Source organism: Danio aesculapii, chromosome 13 (assembly GCF_903798145.1).
Source record: "Danio aesculapii chromosome 13, fDanAes4.1, whole genome shotgun sequence".
Classification (NCBI taxonomy): domain Eukaryota; kingdom Metazoa; phylum Chordata; class Actinopteri; order Cypriniformes; family Danionidae; genus Danio; species Danio aesculapii.
The window spans coordinates 33,945,912-33,973,570 of record NC_079447.1 but is presented as its reverse complement, the minus strand read 5'-3'; the positions used below and the strand labels follow the sequence as shown (position 1 = coordinate 33,973,570).

General features: G+C 34.9%; 1 protein-coding gene across 1 annotated transcript in view; it reads left to right on the top strand.

Annotated features, from left to right (window-relative positions):
* enpep (glutamyl aminopeptidase) overlaps positions 1-27,659 on the top strand; it is a 38,159-nt gene extending 10,500 nt beyond the window's left edge. Inside the window, exons 3-20 of the mRNA XM_056471061.1 lie at positions 2,213-2,344; positions 2,444-2,564; positions 5,571-5,725; positions 9,642-9,755; positions 12,276-12,410; positions 12,494-12,559; positions 12,633-12,698; positions 16,073-16,233; positions 16,714-16,793; positions 16,884-17,020; positions 18,814-18,869; positions 19,054-19,204; positions 19,396-19,469; positions 24,514-24,618; positions 24,698-24,871; positions 25,329-25,469; positions 27,122-27,203; positions 27,290-27,659. Of these exons, the coding sequence (XP_056327036.1) occupies positions 2,213-2,344; positions 2,444-2,564; positions 5,571-5,725; positions 9,642-9,755; positions 12,276-12,410; positions 12,494-12,559; positions 12,633-12,698; positions 16,073-16,233; positions 16,714-16,793; positions 16,884-17,020; positions 18,814-18,869; positions 19,054-19,204; positions 19,396-19,469; positions 24,514-24,618; positions 24,698-24,871; positions 25,329-25,469; positions 27,122-27,203; positions 27,290-27,436 (2,097 nt within the window). The 3' untranslated portion in view covers positions 27,437-27,659. The remainder of the gene's footprint in view (positions 1-2,212; positions 2,345-2,443; positions 2,565-5,570; positions 5,726-9,641; positions 9,756-12,275; positions 12,411-12,493; positions 12,560-12,632; positions 12,699-16,072; positions 16,234-16,713; positions 16,794-16,883; positions 17,021-18,813; positions 18,870-19,053; positions 19,205-19,395; positions 19,470-24,513; positions 24,619-24,697; positions 24,872-25,328; positions 25,470-27,121; positions 27,204-27,289) is intronic.

Below are 27,659 nucleotides of genomic sequence, written 5' to 3'. Positions count from 1 at the left end.
TCTCCTCCTGTGATAATTAATTCTCCAGGTGAGCCCAATTAAAGGAAAACTAATTAAAAAGGACCTTCCACATTATTAAAAAGGCCACAGGTTTCAAGCAATATGGGAAATAAAAGGGATCTCTCTGCTGCTCAAATAGTGCAATGCTTTAGACAAGATATTAAACATTAGATATTTCATAAAAACCAAAGCGTGATCATCATACTGTGAAGAGATCTGTGGCTGATTCAAAACACAGATGCGTTATGCAGATAACGGCAGAATGAGGAAGGTTTCTGTCAGACGTATTCACTGGTTTAATAGAGCAGATGCTAAAATAGCCTTACAAAGCAGCAAACAGTTATTTGAAACTGCTGTTGTCTCTGAAGACCCATAAACTGCAAGGTGTACGATACTGCAGAAGCTTGAAGTTGTGCATTTGCCTATGATTAGGCCACCCCTAACCAATGATCACAAGCAGAAACAGTTGCAGTCGGTAGAGATACATGAAGACTCATTTTTAAACAGTCTTATTTACTGATGTTAATCGTGTAGCCCTGGATGGTCCAGATAAATGGAGTAGTCGATGGCCTTCTGCATAAAAATTTGGAATGCAGTGCAAGTGTTTAAATTGAAATCAAAATTTACATTTGTTCATTTTTTTACCGTACTTTGTAATTCTTTAGGTTAAAAATGAATTTATGCAACCTCTGAAAAAAAGGTTATTTTGGCAAACACAATCTAAACATTTTCTTCCATGTTTGGAGTGGTGGTCTTTCTTTGATGTCAGTTTGACAGCTTCAGTCACAATACTGTTAACCACGCGCCTAATAGTTAGTTTGCTACAAGGGAATGATGCTCAAAAGAAAGCCCCACCCCCTACACATTATTTCGTTTCTGTTGAAAGTACATCAACTTACTGAAATAAAAGTCTCAGCAACTTCTGGTTCATGTAGATTTTAATGAATATTTTGAGTCTGTTTTTAAAAACAAAATGTACACAAATCGTAGATAGACCACGACTGTGGAAACAAGTCAAAGTTTAGTTTACGTCCAGTATCATTATTATTCCTGACCCTTCCAAATATGGTCAAAACTGTGTTTTTCATTTTAGGGGTAATTTCTTTGTATTAAATACGGGCATATCAAATAATATCTGGAGAATCTTTGAACTCATTTATGCCATATACCCACTGTATAGATATCAGAGAACAATTAAACATATTGAATCAATGCACTCTATGCCACAAGAATACTTACAAGTATATTTACTTCAGAGAAGAAACTATGCTGAATACATCTTGTGTTCAAAGCATGCTTATTCTGGGTGAACTGGAGAAAACGATTCGTTTTTTTCCATATCCTAAACCCTAGATGTATATCGAAAATAAGTTACATACAATATTTTTGTGTCGTTTTTTAAAAGCTCAGTAATCATTAGCACCAAACTTGATTGTATACTTCTATAATACATAAAAAAAAGAATAAAGAAGAGCGAAGAAACAGATCCAGGATGTTCCTTATTTTTATTTAATTCACCTTTTTAACATTCAACAACTCTGTTAACAAACAGAGCACTTCTGTGAGCTTGAACAAGCAAGTAATAAATAACATAAATTATAAATATATACTAATACAAATAGCACCTTAACTTAAAATACCCAGCAGGCATGTAAACAAAAAAAATTACGAAAGTGCCACAGTGGAAGACTATTTCTCCTGTATCCAGCAAGTTAGTTATGACAACTGATAAACTGCTTAGTATCTAATATGTAGATTGTAATATTTGGTCTTTTTAGGACTAAGAGCTATTCTCAATATTCACTTTACCTGAATATAACTGGCAATAAAGATTTTGGATCATTGCTGTACATTCTAAATAGAAGAAAGGCATTTAACCAATAGCGTCTCTGCATCAAAGTGATGTCATGCCACACACAATACTGTTTCTGTGTGAAGTCAAGAAAGAGGTCTAACTCTCTGCCACCTCATAACTATAGATGTGTTGAAAATAATGACAATACACATATATATATTTGAGTCCTAATCAGGAGGTAACGTCTGATTCCGATCGAGTCTGAAACCGCATGATCCGGATCTGGACATCGATAAAATAAATGATGACTGACTTTTTATTTTTCGGTACATTTTAGCCATTTTTATTCTCCACCGAACTCCATAAACTGTTCAGTTTCCCAAATAGGTCTTTAACTTCTAATTGTCTCTTTCACAGAAAACAGAAAAACTATCAGACCAAAAGACTAAAACATCCTTCATTAAGTCAGTAAAGATGAGCACTTATCTGGTGTGTTTTGCGGTGCATCAGTTCAGTTATGTGGAGCGGACCTCGAAAAGAGGAATACCGGTAAGCTCTTTCTTTCAATGTTTAATTGAATGAGTTTTAATGTCTGATTGACTTGAACAGTTCCTGACTATTTTTATGATTCTTCTCTCTTTCTCTCAGCTGCGGATCTATGCTCAGCCTTTGCAGATCTCCACCGCTACATATGCTGCAGATGTCACAGAGGTCATATTCGATTACTTTGAGGAATATTTTGACATGGAATATTCAATACAAAAACTTGGTAATGCACAGCAGACATGTTTTGGTAACACAGTAGTATATTGTATTAATGGCACTGGCAAGGTGCTAATTTTTCATGGATCTATTTGTTTTTATTCAAAAAGGCTTAAAATGCTATTAATAAATACATGATGTGAATCTAGCGCTTTAATAATGTTTTTAATTCATAAATTAAAATTCATTTTAGTGCTAATTTTTAACTGTTCCATAAACAAAAGGACAATTATACATAATACATTTATTTAGTTCTGTATGTGGGGATATTTTTATTACTTCCTCTATGTATATTTATTACCATCTCCGTAAAATATTCTAATGTAATAGCTATTAATATTATTCATATTTATTACTGCTTGTTAATATTAAAAGCCTAAACTCCACCTAATGAAATGTATGGTGATAAACCTCCCCAAATATTTATGATATTTATGAATCAATAATTAATTAAATGTAACACCAAAAATGCTGGGTTGTCATCCAACGTTGGGTTAAATATGGACAAATACAATTGCCAATTTTAAATAAATCAAATTTACATTGGTAATTAAAATGAAAACCAGATTAACAATTTCTTTATAAAACATTGTTCGCAAAAATTGTCTGGTATATATCTGAAATTATTTAATTTCAATTTATTTTTTAGTTTGGCTTTTCATTTTAATATGACGCGGAAATGCAGTAAAAATGAAATGTTAAATCGGCAACTTCATTATATTTATCGATTTGACGGGGACGATGTGTTGTCACAGTGAAAATGAAAATTAAATAATTTCATTTTATTTTCCATTTAGGGAGATATGTTGTGAACAGTGTTTTATAATGAAATTGTTAATCCGGTTTTCATTTTAATTTTCAATGTTTATTTGATTTATTTAAAATCGGCTGGAATTATCTTCCATAACTATTGGGCAGGCCCGGCACCAGGTTGTCATAACTGAGGGGACATTTTAATCCCATAGAGGGGCACTAGACATGGTGACTGATTTTGGTCCCTCTTGTTCCTTTCATTTAGGCTATTTATTCACCTATTTATAATTACTTTGCATTACTGCCTAGATTACTGACTTAATTGTAATATACTTTTTATAGTAATAATACTATGCACAGTTTTGCTACTACTGATTTTAGCAATGATACCGTTTACATAAACGCAGATGGATCATGACTTCAGCACCAAATGAGTGGTTTAAATTTATTCTCCTTATTTCTTTCTGTTTTATTTTAAATAACATAATGTTTAAAGTTTTAGGTAAAGATGTCAATCTATGTCAATCTATGCCTACACATGCAAGCTAACCTACGGTTAGACTATTCGTATAACCGGTAAATAAATATAGCATAACCGAGTCATTGCACAACTTCCTTACCCAACCAATGGCCTATCAGTGTTAGGAAAAAGTTATGTTACAATCTAATGTCTTATAATAAATATTTTATTTATTTATTTAGCCTATTTTAATAACTTGTTTTCAGGTTACATTTTCATTTTTAGGACTTGAGCTTAGTCATAATAAAATTGATATGCTAACTGTATTTTAGTCATTAAAATAGACCTACAGTATATTTCCTGGTGTTTGCATAAGCAAATAGCAGTAAAGCCTAAATTGCATATTTTTTCAAAGATTATCATTCAGCCTACCTGCAGAGCATGTGAGAAGTTGATCCGCTGCAAATCCACTTACTCACGCACTATATATTTCATTTATAACACTGTAAACTTTACTTCGCAGGCTGATCATCTTCAAACTCAAAAGGCATTTTTTAAGTGTCCTAACTTGAGACTGCTGCTGCATAATGTGATGTTTCTTTTTACAACTGTAAAAGTGTGCTTTAGCAATTTGAAAATAAAAGCAAACATTCAAAAGGGTTCTCCGTTTTGTCCATTTAATAGCTTTTAATAATATGAATTATTATGAATTTATTAAATTATAATATTAACTATAATCTAGACTACTGTAGGAATGTGCAGTGTCCAACTAAACATTTTTATTAGGCTACTCAAATATTAATCCCTAACTGAAAATCTAATGTAAAAAATGACAGGCAGTTGCATCTCTGCTAAAATTAATTTAACATCAAATTTCTTTAGCATTTTTTCCCCTTAAGAGCTCAAGAGAGTTGTTTTTAAAGAATTAGTTACCAAAACATGTAGTGAATTAGGCTGCTTGCCTTCATGTCATCCACTAGTCCAGTTTTCTCTCATTTGAGTTTAGAGTGCGCCTCCACCGTCGCGTGCGTGTTTTAAAGGCTATACGGTGCACCCTGACCTGACGCAGGGACCAGATCTCTGGGCTATTGCTTTCTATTATTTATTTATCTATTAATTTCACAACTTTTATAATTTAATTGCTTTTTCATATTATGAAATATCTAAATGTGTGTTCTGAAGGTTGGAATGACAGGAGTGTTAGCAATTAATGACAGAAAGAATTTTCAGTTTGAGTGAACTAATCCTTTATGAAAACTGAGGGGGTACAAATTCATTTTGAGGGGGCAGTGCCCCCTTTTGGCCTGCTATTAGGTTAAAAGGTGTCATTTACATTTAACTTAAATAATTAACCCAACATTGGATTTGCCAATATTGAATGACAACCCAGCATTTTATAGTGTTTAAAAAAAAATAATATTAAAAATAAAGTTTTTTTATCAATCAATCAATCAATCAATCAATCAATCAATCAATCAATCAATCAATCAATCAATCAATCAATCAATCAATCTACCAATCAATCATCTTAATTTCAGTCATTACTTTTAAGCTATTCCTGAATGTAATGAAAGTTTTTTTTAAATCATATGCAAGCAAAACTACACAAAGAGATCATAGATTTAAGTCTAGGCAAGATTAAAAACTTCTCATTTGTCATTCACTGACCCTTGAAACGATCCCATCCAAACTGCACTGATTCATATCACGTATTATCTTATCAGCTGATTCGTATCATGTCTCTCTCTGCAATGATCAATGTCACAAAGGAACATAGGATACATTTTGTCTCTGCTGCAGATAAGATAGCAATCCCAGACTTTGGGACAGGAGCAATGGAGAACTGGGGCCTGATCACTTACAGAGAAACCAACCTGCTGTTCGATGAGAAGGAGTCATCCTCGGTCAACAAACAGCGAGTGGCCAGTGTCATTGCACATGAGCTTGTCCATCAGGTTACTAAACTTTTCACATATCTGCTCTGGTGGAAACTGGTTTGAAATAAAAAGTTGTGATGCTACGATCATGGTAGCATCAAGTTGCTAGGAGTTTGCTCTATTCAGACTGCAGCTATGATATTGTTTATAGAGAAAAATTTACTGAAAAAGATTTACTCTCCCTAGTGTGGTTCTAATCTTTTTTTTTTTTTTTTGCTTACGCTCGATTATATAAGTTGGATGGTACAAGGCAAGACACACAACTTAATCTTATTTGTCTTTCTGAAGCCAGGCCAAGGACAATATGATGATAAAGATACAGCATCATTCTGAATATTATAAAGCTAATAGCATCGAGAGAGTGACACACAGAACACCTCAGCAAACACACAAAGTTCCCTTATGGTCCCTGTTTTCCTCCCATTTTGTTTTTTGTTTTGGGGAACGATATGTTTTTTGTAGGTTCATTACAATAGAAAGAGCAAAAACTGAAATCTGATAATTGTCTTGAACTGAAGGCAACATGTTTGTTGTGTGATACCTTTGAGATGAGCTAGCCACTTTTAACCCTTAAGTTACATAATTTACACTTCCTGCATGAGTTTATTTAATATGATCATTATTTATAACACATCACTTTAAAGTTTTCACAGCCCTGATTTAATGCATATGTACTTTTTTTTTTCATTTTTAGCAAATATTGAAAAATGTAATAATTATATTGTTAAATATCTCACATTCTGACTCTCAAATAGGTGTAAAAACATGTACTATTTAAACATGCAACTTAATACTGATCATGTTATTTAACCTACCTATGATGGGTGGCACCATGTTTTTCTGCGCTGCCGTGGAGAAATTAGAGCTGCTGAATTTATAACATGGCAATTCATCATTCTCTCCTAAAATACATGAAATGTCAGACGTTAATAAAACACATCATTCGATTATGTTTAAGAATAATTATTATTTACATTTTTATAGACATTGGTGCATGTTTTACAAACCATAAATGTTATGTTTTGCTAGATATAATAGATACAAGGTGTCCGCGGGGTCTTAAAAAGTATTCAAAGTTGATAAATCAATGTAGAGAAATTTAAGGCCCTTAAAAAGTATTAAAAAATCTTAAATGCTATTTTGAGAGGTATTCAATTTTATATCATTTTTGATCATGCAATGTATTGTTGGATGCTAAAGTTTGCCTGAATTAAATCTTCAAATATCAGGATGCTGTGTATTTTATGAAATCAATGAAATCCTACTAGATTTGACATCATGCTGCTTTGTTTACTGCAGTACCCAAGGCAACAACATTATTTCTGCAGTTCTATAGGCGCCAACCTGCTGAATTAGATTTAGATTAGATTTAATAGATTTTTATTCAGTACATGAATGAAGTTTTAGTTTTGGATTAGTTTCTTACATTAATACTGTACACTGTAAGTTAAAATGTCACCAGTGTTTCTGGTTGAAAAGTGGCTATAAGGTCTTAAAATGTATGGAAAGAGTCTTTAAAACGTCTTAAAATGTATATGAAAACACACACATCTTTCTCTAGCAGAGCATTGAGCCATCACGGTAAAGCAGATTTGAATTTAGCACAGAATGGAAAATATCTTGACCTTGACAGTTTGTCTGTTTGTCCGGCTGCACATACGAGAAACGCTTCACCACTGGTCCCTCAGAAATAGGACACCAGTGCGCTGTTTAGATAGTTATTAATCCATTGAAGTAAGATATATTTTATGATTTTTTTACTTTATTGTATACGCCCTCAGCCCTTCCATCATGTAGGACCATTAATTGATACTTTTGCATGTTGTTTTTTTTAAAAGCTTGATGCTAATCACTGTACAATGCCAGTATATTGACAAGCACAACTTGGGGTGCGTTTCTGAAAACGGCCAACTAAGGTCGCAAATTGTGTTGTTACAAGTCCATTGATTTGGCATTTCCCAAATCCGTTGTTCCAATGAACCTTTGCAAACTGCATCGCAAACTTCTATGCTTGCAACTACATCTCTGGAGCTGTAGTTAGAAACATAGTTCCTGACTGTGTTTTATTCCCAGTTATCCCCCCATGCCCGATTCGGTTAGAACATTCTAACATTTAAACTTGGAAAGATTTTATTTTTTTTAATCATCAAGGTCATCTCTCTGAGGTGTAATTTGCTTTTAAAGCAATCTTTATATTTACAATTGCGCTCCCTTCGCAGTGCACTTTGAAAACATTGATGTCATTTTGAACGCAGCCATGGCTCATGACGAAAGCTATAGGTGACATTATTTAAATGCGGAATTTACGTTACGTCTCCAAAGCTTGTGAAAACAAAACACATAGCATGCGCTAATCATTTAAATTTATAGTAGGTTACTTATTAAGTATCTGTACTGTAGGCTATATGACATAGGCCTGCTGGTTAGACCCTTTCTGCAGTGGTTTGCATGTGTCAAATTGTAAAAGTAGACTTAAAAAAATAAATAAATAAATAAACAATATCCTACTTAATAATAATAATATTAATAATAATAATCATCATCATCATAATCATTCATATTATTACAATTATTAATATTATTATTATAAGTAGGTATAATAATTATATTTAGGATTTTTTTCATTTCCTAATAAATAATAAATATAAAATTTCATTTCTTAATAAACAGCTTCATTATTTTATTTATTTATTTATATGATCTATATATGATATTAGAAACCGTGTTAGCTTCTGTAAGTGATTTTATGTTCATTTAGAATAGAATATATAATGTTCTCAATAATATTTGTAAAGGAAACATTGGCCCTTTATGTGCCATTTACATATATTTCAATTAATATGGAAAACGAGTGCATGTTTTTACCAAAACTAATATTGGACTTTTTTTTTCAAATGCGTATAAAACAATATAATTTGCACAAAGAAATTATGGGGTTTTTCTCTAAAGAAGTTGTTACCACCCTATTTAGAGCATCATGGGTGTTTTACGTTATAACTAACATGGATCAAATAATGGATCTGCGACAGAGAAACTCCGGATTTTGAGAAACACTTGTCACAATATCGTTGTTTTCCCAAATGATGCATCATACTATGATAGTTCAGCCACGAGTTAGGTTGTTGTTTGGGAAACGCACCCCAGAACATCTTTAAAAATTAATGTCTTTGTGAAATGAAAAAAGCATACAGTATTGGAACACCACCAAGATCACTAAATGATTTACAGTTTTCATTTTTGAATGAACTACCCTTTTAAAAGCACACTACAGATGAATTTTCCAGGATGCTGTGCAGAATGACAGAGGACAATCGCATATATTTACCCAGTCACACGTCTTAAAAAAGGCTTTGGCAGAACACCCTGTCCTGAGCTTGCATCTCATTTGACTGTTTCCTGTAACTGCGTTTTCAATCAAACAGGCTGAATTTACAGTAACAATACCGTCAGAGAACAATATGATTACCATAAAGATTGCTATCACACGGTTACATATTACACTCTTTCTGAAGCTTCCAATGCAGGGATGTTTTGGGATAATAACAGCTGTCACATTGCATGCTGATAAGATTATCATTTTATGGCCAGGTCCAAGGTTGCTGGAATCCAAAAAAGCAATCAGAACTAAAATGTTTATGTTATGATCGAATAATAGAAGTGTAGAATTTACTTTTATAGATGCTTGGATGTAGTCATGTATTTCCTTGTAAAGAAATGTGCTCAAAGCAAAGTCTGATGGCTGATGCTGCCAGTTTTAAGTGAATAGTATTGAATTCATGAAACCATTGCTAATTATGTGTGTTAAAATGTTGTTAACTGAATATAAGCCCTTTTATTAAAGGTATTGTTAAAGGAATAAAATAAGACTGAATAAGCATGAGGATTGTGCAGTCTATTGTTTAAGAAGCTCTTATTTCTGTGTTTTGATCTGCAGTGGTTTGGAAATATTGTAACTATGGACTGGTGGGATGACCTGTGGCTGAACGAGGGCTTTGCCAGCTTTTTTGAGTATGTTGGAGTGGAAGAAGCCGAGGATGACTGGGGAATGGTGAGCACGTGTCTGAATTATTCAAAAATATCCTTAAAATAAGCAATATTAAGCTCATGTTATCATCGAACTAAGTGCAGCTTTTAACCTCAGCATGAAGCAAGTTAAAAGTGCTAACTGTGCGTCTAAATTAGCACGCTTTTGCTTTCGTCAAGTTGATGACATTGCAAATATGTGAATAAGGATGTTGACCCAGGGTGTAAAACATCAGTGTATATACATACCCAGGATTAATTTTTAACCCCAGGTAAATTGTAAACGGTGTGAAACGTGAAGCAAGATAACACAGGATACTGTTTACGACTAGTTTAGGATGACCCAGGGTTTTCAAGTAAAGGGTCCATATAATGTTTTATAAGTCACAAGTGTTGTCAGAATGTGCAGTGAAGTTTTGGCTCAAAATCCCTCAGTGGTCATTTACTGTGCTGTATATTCCCTTTTCAGGCAGGAGCGCAAACACACTGTTTTGTGTGTCTCTTTAAATGCTGCTCCCCCCATTTCCAGAAATGGTGCAGCTTTTACAGTTTGTGCCTCAGATAACAACATGTGAAAGTGTATCAAAATTTGCACTTTGAACTCTCTGAAAATTTCTGAATGAACAAACACAAAGTGCAAGCAAAGAAACTTTCATGTGACACATTGCATGAGTATTAATAGGAATGTTCCCCCTAAAATTTAAATTGTGTCATCATTTAATCACCGTTGACTTCTTATTTCTGTAAACACAAAGCGGTAACCATTGTATTTCTTCATCCTTCTATGAAAGTCACTGGTTACCAGTTTCCAACATTTTCCACAAATATATGCTTGTTTAAGTGTACAAAAAACTCAAGCTAGTTTAGAACTAGTCAAGATTGAGTAAAACATTTTCAATTTTGAGTGAACTATCCCTTTAATTTGAGCTTTTATTCATGTTTGTCAAAAGCACACAACAGATACACATAATGTTGGTTAAACAGTTTGGAACAAATCACATGTTTATCTGATGTTCATCACATCTGTATCTGTTCATGGTGTTATTCATCATAATTGCATTTTTATTATTAGTAGGAAATAAATTTGACAGCTACAAAAAAATTTGCCAATTGGAAAGTTCTCTAAACCAACTAACAATTACCTTTAGAAAGCTCTGTAATTCAATTACTAGCTCTCTAATTCAGTTCATACAAGTGACAATTCCAAATACCAAGATCTACAAATGAATTTTAACAAGTCAAACAAATGTCTCCGTTAACCGTTAACAATTTGACAGATCTAGAATTTAAGTATAGCTATTAAAAGGATAGTTCATTCAAAACTGAAAATTTACTCACTATTTATTCTCTCTCAAGTGGTTTCAATTCTTTATGAATTTCTTTATACTTTCCTACTTACATAGTAGGAAAACCAAATACGGACATCAGTAATTGCATGTTTCCAGCTTTCTTCAACATATTGAATTAAAATTTTTGTGCAAACTATCTCTTTAATAATTAAAGTTTTTGAGTAACAGTTTCAATTAGAGAGCTCTATTATTCAATAATACAATTTAACAGAACGGTGTTGTGTTCAGTAAAGCTCTCAGGTTGTGGGCTCATTCTGAAAACGTACCTCCACAGACGTTTCTGGAGACCGCGAAATACGTCCCGGCGGCACGTTTTTCTGCAGTTTTTGTTATAGCAAATCCGCCAGAGGTCGCTGTGTACGCTTTTTGAGACCTCAAATTTCCCTCGCGAGTGCCATTTGCGCCTGCTGTTCTCGCGTAAACCCACCAGAGGCCGCTGTGGACTCACTTTTTGACAGACTTTCTGACTGACTGAGCGAACACTGGAACTGAAACTTTTCACTGGACACCCGTCTTTGTGGTCAACTCCTCTCTGCATCTCAAATCCGCCGATGGACGTGGCGCACTAATGAAACAAACCGGTTGCAGCCGGAATGCCATCCTTACGGAGGTAAGCGGTCAACTGGTAAGCGCGAAAAGGAACAGCGTCACACCGCCCCGTAGCGTTAGTTTCAAGAAATAAAATGCAGCCATACGTACCTTCGCCTACGTAATTCGCTGTCTCCAGAAACGTTTTCACAATGAGCCTGTGTTGCTTAAAACAGTCAAGGGTTAATGGAGACTTCTTTGTAGCTCTCTATGCAGAATTGTTAATAATTAACAGCTCTCAAATTGTAACTGAATTTAAATAAAGAGCTCTGTAATTTAGCTAAAATTATGGCGGAAACTATTTAAGCAGCTTGCCTAGAGTGAAAAACTTTTAAAATCAGTGCATGTTTGTAATGAATTACAGCGATTTTACCGTCTTTACTTTATCAGCACAGCCACGTGTCAGTATAATTATAAAAGAAGACGCTTCAATCCCGGTTTGTGGACGTTCCATTTATGACGTATAATAAATAATCTGATGGGTTTTTTTCAGCTGAAACTTTACAGATACATTCTGGAGACACAAAAGTTCTCTTAAACTTTGAAAAATTAGTAAAATAGGTGCCCATTAAATCAGGATGTCATTGTCAATTGTCATTGTTTTTCAGCGTGATGTCATGCTAATCAACGATGTATATCCTGTCATGGTCGATGATGCTCTTCTCTCCTCGCATCCTATTATTGTGGATGTGTCGAGCCCTGCTGAGATCACATCTGTGTTTGATGCCATCTCATATAACAAGGTAAGGTAAAGTTAGTGGTGGTTGGTGTTGATCTATCAAATGTATTTGCTTTGAATAGTTGCTCTGATCTTATTTTGTTTTAGGGAGCTTCTATTTTGCGAATGCTGGAGGACTTACTTGGCCGAGACACATTTAGGGATGGTTGTCGAGTAAGGCGTCTCACTTTTTAACCTACTTTTTCCAGTGGCTCTGTATTTTTAACTCACTTCTGTTTTACCACAGAGATATCTGAAGACCTACCTCTTCCAGAATGCAAAGACTTCAGACTTCTGGAAAGCCTTGGCTGATGTAAATCAATTTTAATTGGTCTTACAATGCCATTTTACTGTTTCTACTGTTTCTACTGTTTGTACTGAGTCTTTATCTATTAATATTTGGTTTTGTTTTAGATTAATAGGATCAATTATTAGAAAATATTTTCATATATATAACCTATAACTATAATCCTATAATTGTTTAAATAGCAAATGCATTTGCGCCCATATGTGCGCCCAGAGGCATTCTGATCTAAAAAAGGAGGCGTGTTGAGGCGCACTGCTAATGCATTGCTATTTTGAGAAACTATAATAGACTGTTCAACAGACCAGAACAAAGCTGGCCTATTGTCCAGCGCAGAGCGCGTTAGTTGTGCGCCTAGCTTACACATTGCTTAATATTTACATATGAAAAATAATTAAAATATTAAGGATATATAGGATATAATAAGGATATATATATATATATATATATATATATATATATATATATATATATATATATATATATATATATATGTGTGTGTGTATATATATAGGATATAAATATAAAGGATTAAAATATTACAAAATATATTATTTTCTAGTCTACATACATATAAAAACCATACTTTTATGCCTTCTTCATCTCAGGGGGCTTTTTTAGTTTATTCATAACAATTTGCTTTTGTATAATGTTATCATATTTAGCAGTATTATTTATTATATCCATATTTATATCTGTTTGCTAAAGAAACCCAACCTGGATCAAACGCTACTTGAAAACTACCGACCGGTATCCCTGCTTCCATTCATGGCCAAGATTTTGGAGAAAGTAGTGTTCAATCAAGTCCTAGACTTTCTTACTCAAAACAACCTCATGGACAACAAGCAATCTGGCTTTAAAAAAAAGGCCACTCAACTGAGACTGCCCTGCTCTCGGTCGTGGAGGATCTCAGACTGGCTAAAGCAGACTCTAAATCATCTGTCCTCATCTTGCTGGATTTATCAGCTGCTTTTGACACTGTAAACCACCAGATCCTGCTATCTACGCTTGAGTCACTGGGCGTCGCAGGCACTGTTATTCAATGGTTCAGTTCCTACCTCTCGGACAGGTCATTCAGGGTGTCGTGGAGGGGAGAGGTGTCCAACCTACAGCATCTAAACACTGGGGTACCTCAGGGCTCTGTTCTTGGGCCACTTCTCTTCTCCATCTACACGGCATCTTTAGGAACAGTCATCCAGAAACATGGTTTTTCCTACCACTGCTATGCTGATGACACCCAGCTATACCTCTCTTTTCACCCTGATGATCCCTCGGTTCCAGCTCGCATTTCAGCCTGCCTGTCAGACATTTCACACTGGATGAAAGATCATCATCTCCAGCTTAACCTCACGAAAACGGAAATGCTTGAAGTTTCTGCCAACCCGACTCCACACCATAACTTTTCAATCCAGATGGATGGAGCAACCATCACTGCATCCAAAATGGTAAAAAGCCTTGTAGTAAGGATTGATGACCAACTGAACTTCTCTGACCACATTTCTAGAACTGCTCGATCTTGCAGATTCGCACTCTACAACATCAGAAAGGTCCGACCCTTCCTATCTGAACATACAGCTCAACTCATTGTTCAAGCTCTTGTCCTCTCCAAACTGGACTATTGCAACTCTCTGCTAGCACGAGTGGTCTTTGATGAACCCAAAAGAGCACATGTCACTCCGCTACTCACCCGTTTGCACTGGCTGCCAGTTGCTGCCCGCATCAAATTCAAAGCTCTGATGTTTGCTTACAAAGTGACCTCTAGCTGTGATCCTTCGTATCTGCTCTCACTTCTGCAGATATATGTGCCCTCCAGAAACTTGAGTTCTGTGAATAAACGTTGCCTCGTTGTTCCATCCCAAAGAGGGAAGAAATCACTTTCCCGAACTCTCACATTCAATCTGCCCAGTTGGTGGAATGAGCTCCCTAACTACATCAGAACAGCAGAGTCACTTGCTGTCTTCAAGAAACGACTAAAAACGCAACTGTTTAGTCTCCACTTTCCTTCCTAATCTGCAACTGCCTCTCTGGCTATACCACTAACTGTGCCCCCCCCCCTCTCTCTCTCTCTCTCAAAAAAAAAAAAAAAAAAAAAAAAAAAAAATTACTAATGCTTTGCTTCTTAGACTTTACACACCTGAAACTTGTCTATAGCACTTGCTCACTGCTGCTCTTATAGTTGTGTAAATTGCTTCCTTGTCCTCATTTGTAAGTCGCTTTGGATAAAAGCGTCTGCTAAATGACTAAATGTAAATGTAAATGTAAATGTTTTCATTAAAAACAAGCTTAGATTTGTCCACCTGTCAGGTTTTAGACCATATGGGGTATAGCATGTGTATTTCAGTACTCGGTTTTTTGAACACACTTCGTTATTATTGTTCATTTGTTCGTTTGCTGGAAATTAGAACGGAATTTAGAAATAGTTTTAAAACAAATCTTTGCTCTTAACAAACGAAATTAATTATTTATAGGCTAATGGATGTCTGTGCATACAAGAAGTTTCCTTATCCACGAGAGTGAAAGCGAAAGTACACAATGAGGAGGCTCATCTCTTATTCTCTCTATTGAAGTGTTCAGTTTTTCTACTTACAAAGTCCGTCATGTAAATAGCAAATGCACTATGGCGCAAAGCAACTGACTCTTAGAGGGAATGAGAGATGAGACGTAAGTTTATTACGTCTATTAAGTTTATATAAGTTTATTCTCAAAACACATCTATAACTCATTAAGAAAATAAGCTCAACCCTTTTAGACCATGTGCCGCGTCGCAAAGCAGATTTTTCCTTCCTTGAAATAGCAAAAGTAGATTCCGACATGCCCTTAATGCTTTTGCGCCCTGCGCTTTGCACTTTGCGCATGGATTGTCAAAATAGAGCCCTAAATTATTAATAATGATTATTATTATTATCTATTTTGGAAAAAATGTGAAATGAAGTACTTATAATGGTATATATATATATATATATATATATATATATATATATATATATATATATATATATGTATGTATGTAATTATAATTATTATATAACTGTTAATCATAACACTTTTGTTTAATTTACTTTGCAATCTTTCAACTGTATCATGGCTTCCACAAAAAAAGAAAATCCTTATTGACACTGAAAACTGGAGTAAATCAAGACTGTTGAAAATTTCATTTTTAATTTATTTTAATGACTCATTAGAAATGGAAAGCACTTACTCTGCATGGTAATACTATTCATATATTACAGTATAATATTACAATTAATATTATAAATAATATACTAATATTATAATACTCAGAATATTACTTTGTTGTATCAAATCGATGCAGACTTGACCAAATAAACACTTTTTTTCAATAACATTTAAACATTGTAATTTTCTCTTGGGTCATAATTTAGGAGAGTGGCTTACCTGTGGCAGACATTATGGACACATGGACCAAGCAGATGGGTTATCCAGTGCTCAGTCTGACCAACACAGACACTGAAGCTAAACTCACACAGACCAGGTTTCTCCTGGACCCTAATGCTGACCCCAGTCAGCCCACCACTCCACTGGGGTGAGCCTGATAATCTCACATCCCTCTCGCGAAAAATAAAATGTTAATGGAATCCAGTACAGCAAATCCAGTCATATCACCATTAACCACACAGGAACAACACAGTAAAAAATTCTTGGTTCCACACAATCGATTTATGTTGGGACTACATGAAGTAATTAAGTTCCTATTAGTTTTTACAAATAATTGTAAGCCAAAAATGTAAGAATTATGTTGTTTCAGTTATTTTTATTTAAGTAGTTTGAACAAGCAGCAAATGCCATTTTTAGTGCAATGTGCAAAATAATTACTGTGACTTGTTTTGATAATGGAGATATAGTACAAACTAAAACTGAATCCAACATTGTATTAAAAACTCTACAAAGTGTTATCAGAACTGACTTATGACCCACCTTAAACCCAGATACTAATCTGAATTCACCTATGACTTTCCAATTAAAGTTATAAGTTCAGTCTGATCATTTATCTCTTGTCCCACAGGTATAAATGGACTATTCCTGTGAAATGGAAAGCACTTGACTCCAAAAACAACTCTTTTATATTCGAAAAAGGACAAACAGGTAAAAAAGCTTAGATAACCAATACAGTATACACACTGTTAATAATTGAGGTATTCTGTTGTGTAATTTCTTTGGTCTGTGTTTAATTAGAGGCAGTCATTAGTGGATACTCACATGCTACCAATGGTCTTATCAAAGTCAACAAAGACCACATGGGCTTCTACAGAGTCAATCATCATGACCAAATGTGGAGCGATATTGCCGAACAACTTCTTATGGATCATCAGGTATCAATTATGTTGGCAAGTGCTAAAAAGTGCTAGAAGTTATGCTACTTCATGCTTGCATAGTGTTAAGCTATGCTAGTAATATGCAACATGCAGTGTGCATACCGATGCTTGAAACATGACTTCATAATTCAGTTATGTCAATGCAATGTTAAACTTGGTAAAAACATGCTAGCAATATGCCAGTTCAAGGCAGCTAAATGTTTAACAATCTAGCAACTGCATGCTGGCCAGGGCTGGACTTTGTGGTTTGTGGGCCCTAAGCAATATTTGTGATTAGATTTTAATGTTCCACTTTTGAAAAAAAGTAGGCTAATAACGTTAAAATCTTAATGATTATAGACAGATTTTACAACACAAATTTATAAAAGAGCTAATGATTAATATAGGCTTCTTGGCATTGGTCGGGGGCCCCTAATTCGGCCCTAAGCGGCCCTAGCACATTTGGTTTACTTGTTTCTTTCATCTGCTGAAAAAGTTTGGGCACCCCTGCTATAGGGGAGTGCGGGGCACAAAGTAACACAGAGTTTTAAGGTATTTCTCAGGGTTGACCATGGCATGCTTCCAAGGTTTTCACCACAGTGTTAGCAGTTGTCTTCCTGCCAACTATTGAAATAGGTCACCGAAATTTGGATGAGAAACACAGGAGAAACCAATTTTGCAGCATAAAAGTTTTTTTTTTTTATTGTAGTCAATTTTTTTTTTTTAAGAAATCTGTAAAAGTAAGTAAGTAAAATCTCATATTGTTGTGATTACTGTCATCTAGGCTAAAATATGGAACTATTTTGAAAGATGTAAAACACACACAGTGACTGCTAACCAGTTTTGAAGAAAACACGACACAGCGGGGTTAGTTGTAACAGGGTGCTACAAATAAGCCACACACTGTTGGACACCAACTAAACTAACAAAATAATTTTTGAATGTTGAGTGTAATGTTAAAAACTTATTAAATAAAATGTTTTTTAAATAATTTTTTTGAAATAGACAAAAAATATTTTACTGCTAATAATGCAAATAAATGCATTGTATAATAATGGATAATAATCAAAATAAATCCAAATGTGTTTATCCAATAGATAAATTAAATAAATAAACATACTGTGCTGTGTAGAATAAAAAATAAATTGAGTAAAGTACTGAGGAACTATAGCTACTATTTAAAATAAGCTGAATTTTATTGAATTGTGTGAAATCTGACTTTATAAGCATGTGTTACAACTAACCCTCTGTTTGTTACAACTTGCCCCGCAGGTGGGGTAAATAGTAACATTTATACTCCTGGCACTTTTGGCCATACTGCACAGAAACCATAGGTCCGGCGATCATACAACCAGAGCTCATTTGTAGGAGAGGCTTGTGTGTTGTTGGTAAAAAACAAATGGTTTGTCTAACCCCATGACTTTGTTCATTATTTGGCCAAAACCAAAGTGTGTTACTTTGTGCCCCGCTCTCCCCTAAACCATGATAGCCATCTATTAAAATATACTATGAATGTGTTATTTTCTGCTAGAAACTTATTAAACTTGCTATAAAAATGCTATCAACAAGCTAATTCATGCTAGAAATGTACTAACTTATGCTATAAACATACAAGCAATATGATTATTCATACCAGCACACTGACATGCAGCATTACTGACCAATCAGAATCATGCACCAGAGTGATGTGGACTAAAATATTATAATAAATTATTGATATTTTCCTGTCGCGTCATTCCTCTGTGGCGACCCCTGATTAATAAAGGTACTAAGCTGAAAAGAAAATGATTGAATGAATGTTATTTTCTTAGGTGTACGACGCAACTGACAGAAGCAGCTACATTGATGATATATTCGCATTAGGACGGTGAGTGCAAACATTTTCCAACCTCGTTGAGCTTGTGTTTTTAATATCAACTTAATGACAGGCGAAAGATTGAATGTGAACTGAGTTTACATAGCACAGCTTTTTATGGTTAAAGTAGTGGAGGTCAGAAAGTGAGGATGATGAAGTAATGCTTAAATTGGCGCCTTTTGTTTTGCATTAACAGGGCAGATATGGTTGATTATGGGAATGCCTTCAATTTAACAAGATATCTGGCCAACGAAACCGAGTATATTGTGTGGGATCGAGTTTCTGCTTCTATCTCCTACGTGAGAGAAATGTTGGCTGATGATACAGTGCTGTACCCCTTATTTCAGGTTGGGCTCCACAGTCTTTACTATAACTTTCAGAGCAGAAGACCTGTCTTTTTATGAAAAATCATGTGAAATGTGGCCTTGTTCCCAGTGTGAGATTTGTAGCTGATATTTTTTGGATAAACATTCACAAGATGTACATTTTTCATGTCTATTATTTTTCACGTTTTCTGTTTCACATCATATCTGTTTAGAAATTGTTCAGGGGTCACGTGCAGACGATATCCAGAGAGCTCGGCTGGAATGATGAGGGGAACCAAACACAGCGGTGAGAATATTTTGTCAGAAAAAAAAATTATTTTTGTTTTATTACATATGCACTGGTGTCTTTTGGATGAGACGTTTAACCGAGGTTCTGTCCCTCTGTGGTCATTAAAAATCCCATGGCACTTCTCGAAAAGAGTAGGGGTGTAACCCCAGTGTCCGGGCCAAATTCCCTCTCGGCCCATAACCATCATGGCCTCCCAATCATCCCCATCCACTGTATTGGCTCTATCACTGTCTCTCCTCTCCACATTCTCAGAAAAAAGGTACACGGTGGTACAATTAATGTTCCTTAAGGAACAGTTTTGTAACTTTGTAAAAGTTGTACCTTATATGGTACAGAAAAGGCCTCATATGATACTGTTCTGTACCTTTTATGATACAATTAAAATGAAGATACACAGTTGTTCTCATAAAAAAGGTACGTAAGTGTTGGACAACTCCTTTATTTCAATATCTATGAAAATAAATATTACAGGAAAGGGATTTTATGAATAATTTCCATATTATAACATGAATCATCATTTAAAAGCAATGTGCAATACAGCTATAGGTATTGTAAACTAATTATTTAAGGCATTTTTTAATAAACATTTGATAAGCATTTTCTGATAAATACATTTTCCTTTATGATATCCGCACCTTTTGGTGTTTGCTTTCTACTACGCACGTGAGCTGGCAGAAGTCCTGCATATGTAAAGTGTTCATGCAGGCATTTTAGTATTGAAAAACAAATCAAACATTGTGCATATCTCGTTACAATACTTTTGCATAATTCTATTTCTATTTTAAAATGAACTTTTAAGTGATTACAAAGGTATTGTGTGAAAATTGGAGAGTCTATTGTTATAGACATATAGAAAATGTTGTCTATTTTACATGGGAGAATGTGTTTCTGTAACATTTTTAGGGAAAAGTGTAAATGTTTAGCAAAAAATAGATCTTTTGATTTATGTTGAAGTAATTTTTATTCTTTATTGTAAATGGAAAAGGGGCATTTACACACACACACACACACACACACACACACACACATATATATATATATATATATATATATATATATATATATATATATATATATATATATATATATATATATATAGTTAATGTTTCATATTTACTGAAAATAAATTGATACATTTTGGATATAGCAAAATGCCTTTAAATAGTTCTGGAAGGAACTCATTTGACACTGTTAAGGTACAAAGTTTCTTGTCACCATAGTGGTACCTTCATGGATCAGATTTGTACCTTTGATGAAGTTACAATATTGGATGCAGGTTTTAAAAACTAATGGTACATTTTAGTTTCCCATGGTACAAATCATGTCCTTAAAGGTACAAACTGCAATGGTAAAAATGTGTTTCTTTGTCTTAAGGTACAATTCTGTTCCATAAAAAGGTACTGTCCCAGTGACAAGGGTCTGTACCTTCTTTGGTACAACATTGTACCATTTTTTCTGAGAGTGCACCTATAGCTGGTGTGTGGTGAGTGCATTGGCGCTGTCATCCTGTGGCTGCCGTCACATTATCCAAGTGGATGCTGCACACTGGTGGTGGTGTGGAGCCCCCCCATCATGATTGTGAAGCGCTTTGGGTATATGGCCAATACACAATAAATGTGCCATATAAATACACATTACATTACATTACATATGTCTGAGACTTCAAGTGAAAATTTCTGTCACTTTGAATTTTGTATTTAGTTTTTTTAATTTCTAATTTAATATGCAATTCATGGTATTATTGAAAAACAAAACAAAAAACGAATGTCTTAGTATTTTGCATACATTTGGTGGCCTTGGGTTTTGGTTAATTTCATGCAGGGGTCACCAACATGGTGCCCGTGAGGATCACATGAGTTGCCCGCGGGCCTGTTCTAAAAATAGCTCACCATAGCACCATCTAATATTTTTTGTAGCTATTCTTTTTAAATCACACTTGCATTGGTGTAAAACTGAAAATGACATTAAGTTTTACTATGTACAAAAAAACTTTAAAAACTATTTCAGATAAATGAAATGTTGCATATTGATATTTATCTGTTTCATACCTTGTTAAATCATTGTTGACAACTATTATGAGAAGTCATTAACATGATCAGTGTCTTCACATATTTGAATATCATTAATTATAAACAATAACATATAATTAAAAGTAAACTGAGCATATTTGTTATTTGAGAAGTGTGTATCAAACTGGTAGCCCTTCACATTAATCGGTATCCAAAAAGTAGCTCTTAGTTTCAGAAAGGTTGGTGACCCCTGATTTAATGCATGTCTCAAATTCTTTAGTTAAATCGGATTGATTTTTCTAGTTTTCTCAACTGCCATCAGTCAAATCACAAATCACTAAAAATGTTAAGAATGTTAAAACTTGATTAACAATTTCAAGTTCATTTATTTATAAAGCACATTTAAAAACAGCCAAAAGACTGACCAAAGTGCTGTACATAAGACAGAGTATAGAGACAGATTATAAAAATATAAAAATAAACTAAGAGAAACGATTGAATACATTTAAATATGAAGCAATAGAAAAGACTATAGTTATAGTTAAGATTATAATAATATTAAAATGCCAAGATGAACAGGTAAGTTCTAAGGACTGATTTACAAATAGATAGAGATGGAGCCATTCTAATGTCAATGAGCAAAGTGTTCCATAACCACAGACCTGCCACAGAGAAAGCTCTGTCCCCTCTATGTTTCAGTCTGGACTGAGGAACTAAAAGAAGATTTTGATCACTTGATCTAAGAGATCTTAGATCTAAGAGAGTGTAGAAAAGGAACAGCTCTGAGAGATAGGTTGGGGCTAGATTATGAAGGGATTTATATACCAGTAAAAGCACTTTAAATCAAATCTGAATTGGATGGGCAGCCAATGAAAAGGGGTAATGTGGTCATGTTTTCTGCTATTACAAATTAATCTAGCAGCAGCCTTTAACTTATTAACTTATTAAAATAAGTTAAAGTAACATAAAACATTTGTTGTCATGATTTTTGTCTTTACAGTGTGAGTAAAGTTTTAATGATAATCTTTGATGTTCAGAATCTCAGTAGAAGTAGTAGGGTACTACTATATGGATCAAAATTCATTGTATTTAAAAAAGCAATAAGCTAGATGTACCTGTTACTTCTTGCTTACTGTTATTCAAATACAATGAACTTTGGATGTACCACTTGACTCACATACTGCTTTATTTTACATAATATATTATAAGGGACAATAGGGATTAGGCATTATATGTAATATGTAACATGAATAAGAATGTTATATGTTTCCACCAAGAATTTACATGTTGTTAGCATGTTTCTCCTGCTGAAAAAAAATACAATAGAAACAATCATAGAATTTGTGATGGCTTTAATGTTGTAATGTAAATTACCACTTGTTAATTGTGACATCACAGAAATCGGTTTCCAGATCTAAGCGCTCTATCAAACTGTATGGGGAAACTCAACAAATGGTAATAATAACTGTTTACAAAGCAATGTAATACTTTTGCAATACTGAATAATGATGTGTTAATATGTAAACTAAACATTACTTTAATATGGACTAATGATGAGTTAATGCATACGCTAATCATGAACTAACTTTAACTACAATATGAGTCACAAGAGTTCTTGTGTGAATAACGACTCCCTTAATTAATTGTTAGTAAATGATTGTTTGTTAATTAATGTATTAATTATCACATTAGTTTATGCTTAATTTAACCATCATGAACTATTGATAACTTTACTTGGAGGGGCACATCATCATTAACCCATTCTTAACTACTCATGAGCTCCTTATGCACATCTGTCAAGTGTGTTTACACTGAATAACAATAGAAAAGGGTGCTGGCAACATCAACATGAACAGTTTAAACTGTTCATGAGTAGAGATGAGTTAACGGTGATGTGCCCCTCCAAGTAAAGTCATGACATAATTAAACATTAACAGCTCTTGAGTTCATGTTAATACATTTAGCTTAAACTTAAATGGTAAATAATATATTAATTAACAACATGTACTAACAAGTAATTAAGGTAGCCGTTAATCACACATGAACTCACGTGACTCGTGTTGTAGTTAAAGTTAGTTCTTGATTTGCACATGCACATAACTTATAATAAAGTAATGTTTAGTTTACATACTAATACATCATTATTCATGTACTATTTTTGTAAAGTGTTACCATAGAAACTATAATGGGTCTCTGTAGGTCTCTGCTGGTAATTTGTTACATTCTAATGGTGTCATGTTTAAATCAATAAATCCCAATGGAATATGTCCAAAAAGGAACTGCAGGAACTATTGAAATGTACTGGTTTTATTGGTTAAATGTTGCACTTTGTTATACTTTGCTTGTTATAGTGAACAAGGGACCAAGTTCTCTGAGGTTCACTTATAATGTCATCTAGAGTTTTGCTTTCTACATAAAAATATGTTTTTAATTTCTTATCTAGTTTTATTGGTTACATTTTGGGGGCTGGACGGTGGCTCAGTGGTTAGCACTGTTGCCTCACTGCAAGAAGGTCGCTGGTTGAAGTCCCGGCTGGGCCAGTTGGCATTTCTGTGTAGAGTTTGTATGTTTTCCTCGTTTTGGTGTGGGTTTCTTCCGGGTGTGGGAAACTAATTGAAGAAACTAAATGGTCAGCATTGTATCCACTGTGTGAAACATATTCTGGATAAGTTGGCGGTTCATTCCACTGTGGCAACCCCTGTTGAATAAAGTGACTAAGCCGAAGGAAAATGAAGGATTGTTTAAATTTTGATGGTTTGCAATGTTTTTGGTATTTGTTGTAAAAACCATTTGAAATGATTGTGATGTCTAACATGAATTAGCATTTTGTTAGCATAGGTTACAATTTAGCATGTTGCTAGCATGAATGAACATGTTTCTTAAATAAATTACTGTTAAGCAAAAATAGCATGTTGCTAGTAGAATTAGCACCTTGAGAGTATGTTTTTAACATGAATTAGCATTATAGTAAATGACTAAGCTTGTAATAATGAGCTCAACAAACTAAATTTCTTCATCTTTTTTTTTCTAAGACTGCTGAGAGAGATCGTTTTGGGCATCGCATGTCAAATGGGTGACCAGGAAGCTCTCGACCAAGCCTCTGATATTTTCAATAAGTGGATTAAAGGAACAATTGGGTAAACATGTTTGTACATAAAGCCTCATAATATGTCTAGAGAGCGTATTAAATATTGTTTTTCTCTGATTGGGGAGCAGCAGTGTGCCTGTGAACTTGCGTCTGCTGGTGTATCGGTACGGCATGATGAACTCAGGAACAGAGGAGAGCTGGGAAATCATGTTCCAGAAGTATCTGTCTGCCACTCTTGCCCAGGAGAAAGATAAGCTGCTCTACGGTCTGGCTTCAGTCAAAAATATCAAGCTGCTTCATAGGTAAACTTATACTTGAGCAGTGTTAAAGGGTAAAGCCTAGACAGGATACAGCTGCGGATACGCACATCTATATAGCATCATTTTTGTGACACTGTATAACAAATATTTATATTTTTACAGTACTGTGACGGTTGGGTTGGGGGTAGGTGTTAATAAAATGCAATTTAATAAATAACATAAATAATATTCTGTACAACTACTGTTTTTACATTACTGTGATGGTTGGATTTAGGGTTTGGGTAGGGGTAGACGTAAATAAAATACAATAAATGGGAAATTTAAGAAATAACATAAATAATTCTTGTTAACTTCCAGCCGCAGCCATATCTGATCCGTGTTAAAGGAGTCTGTTTTTTTTGTTTTGTACTGTTCTCTGAGCTCCACAACATTTTATCTAGAGTTTTAAAACTAATTGATATAAATTAAAAAATATGTAAAAATGTTTGTTTTCTAACAGGTTGCTCGAATCAACTAAAAACGAAAGCATCATAAGGAGTCAAGATGTTTTTACTTTAGTGCAATATGTGTCACGAAGCTCTGATGGTAAAATTATGGCCTGGGACTGGATGACGCTCAACTGGGATTACCTGGTGAACAGGTTAGTTCATCTAACCACTGAAATCAAAGTAAAAACAGCACTCGTGTTGAGTCAAAGCCCCTTTTAAGCAAGTCATTTTGGTTGGCTGCCATTTTTGAAACCCCTCATGGGCATGCTTGAGCATTTTGTTTGAATGGGGAACATCAAATTCTCCTAAATTGTTTGCCAAGCTTACAATTAAATTTCATATTTGGAATCACCAATAACGTTAAACAATCAACTGTCTTTTATGTCTTATGTTTAGTTTCTAAACCTATCAATCGAACAAAATTGGCATTTTTTTCAGGTTGCCCAAAGTAACGCATTAACACAATCGAAGGAAACGAAATCACGACACCAATATTATTTATGGCCGTTTTATAGATTATCATCTCCTGAATGCTTCTTCCGATCGTCTTGGTCTACTGAAGTAAATCCCAATTTGGTCTTGATGTTAAATCACCTGCCAAAATGGCAGCGACCTCTTTGTTTACAAGTTTGTGGGCGTTCGTGTAGTTGCTGTCATGTAATACATGTTTCAAGCTTTACGTGGATATACACTCACCGGCCACTTTATTAGGTACACCTTACTAGTACCAGGTTGCCTTCAGAACTGCCTTAATCCTTCGTGGCATAGATTCAACAAGGTACAGAAAATATTCCTCAGAGATTTTGCTCCATATTGACTTAATAGTATCATGCACTTGCTGCAAATCCCATTCCACCACATCTCGAAGGTGCTCTATTGGATTGAGTTCTGGTGACAGTGGAGACCATTTGATTACAGTGAACTTACTGTCATGTTCAAGAAACCAGTCTGAGATGATTCACGCTTTATGGCGTGTTATCCTGCTGGAAGTCAGCAACAATACTCAGGTAGGCTGTGGCATTGACACGTACCTCAATTGGTACTAATGGGCCCAAAGTGTGCTAAAAAATCCCCCTCCCACACCATTACACCACCACCCTGAACCTTCAATACAAGGCAGGATGGATCCATGCTTTCATGTTGTTGACGCCAAATTCTGACCCTACCATCAGAATGTTGCAGCAGAAATTGAGACTCATCAGACCAGGAAACTTTTTTCCAATCTTCTATTGTGCAATTTTGGTGAGGTTGTGTGAATTGTAGCCTCAGTTTCTTGTTCTTAGCTGACAGGAGTGGCACCCAGTGTGGTCTTCTGCTGCTGTAGATCTTCCGCCTCAAGTTTCGATGTGTTGTGTGCATTCAGAGATGCTCTTCTGCAGACCTCGGTTGTAACGAGTGGTTATTTGAGTTACTGTTGCCTTTCTATCAGCTCGAACCAGTCTGGCCATTCTCCTCTGTCCTCTGGCATCAATAAGGCATTTGCGCCCACAGAACTGCTGCTTACTGGATATTTTCTCTTTTTTGAACCATTCTCTTTAAACCCTAGAGATGGTTGTGCATGAAAATCCCAGTAGATCAGCAGTTTCTAAAATACACAGACCAGCCCATCTGCATTTGCTGATTCCAGAGGCTTCCTGGAGCATCATCGGTCTATAGCGATTGATGATTGGCTCCTTTACTTAAAAGCGGGGCTCCATTCGCCAAATTGACCATTACAATTTTCCCCATTCAAAACTATACGAGTGACATGATTTGTAACTTTGATTGAGTATAATAAAGATCTCTGTTCTCTGCTGTTTGTTAGATTCACTATCAATGACAGAAACTTGGGCCGCCTGCCAGCCAGAATCACGACTACATACAGCTCTAATCTTCAACTGTGGAAGGTACTTCACTTTAAATGTCCTTAATTTTTGACCACCCAACTATGCAATGAGTCAAAATATCTCATCAGTTGATCTCTTTGTTTTAGATGGAGCACTTTTTTGCCCTGCACCCGAATGCAGGAGCAGGTGAGATGCCCAGAAAGCAGGCACTGGAGACTGTGAAGAACAATATCGAATGGGTGGAAAGGAATAAGGATGAGATCCGGTTCTGGCTGGAGAACAATGTGTCCTAATACTAGAAGAATATTTTATGCCCACACCACAAGTAATTTGGTTTCACAAGTCAATGAATTGCTCAGGGCAGCTTGAAAACGAATCTTTAGCCAAGAGCCATAATTGCGTTCAGTTAAATAAAACATAACGCTTTCTGGAACTACAGTAAGCATCCTTAGGCACTGTACATTGTTTCTTTTATTTAATGTGTTGCAATTGACATAAAATGTTTTATTTGTAAAA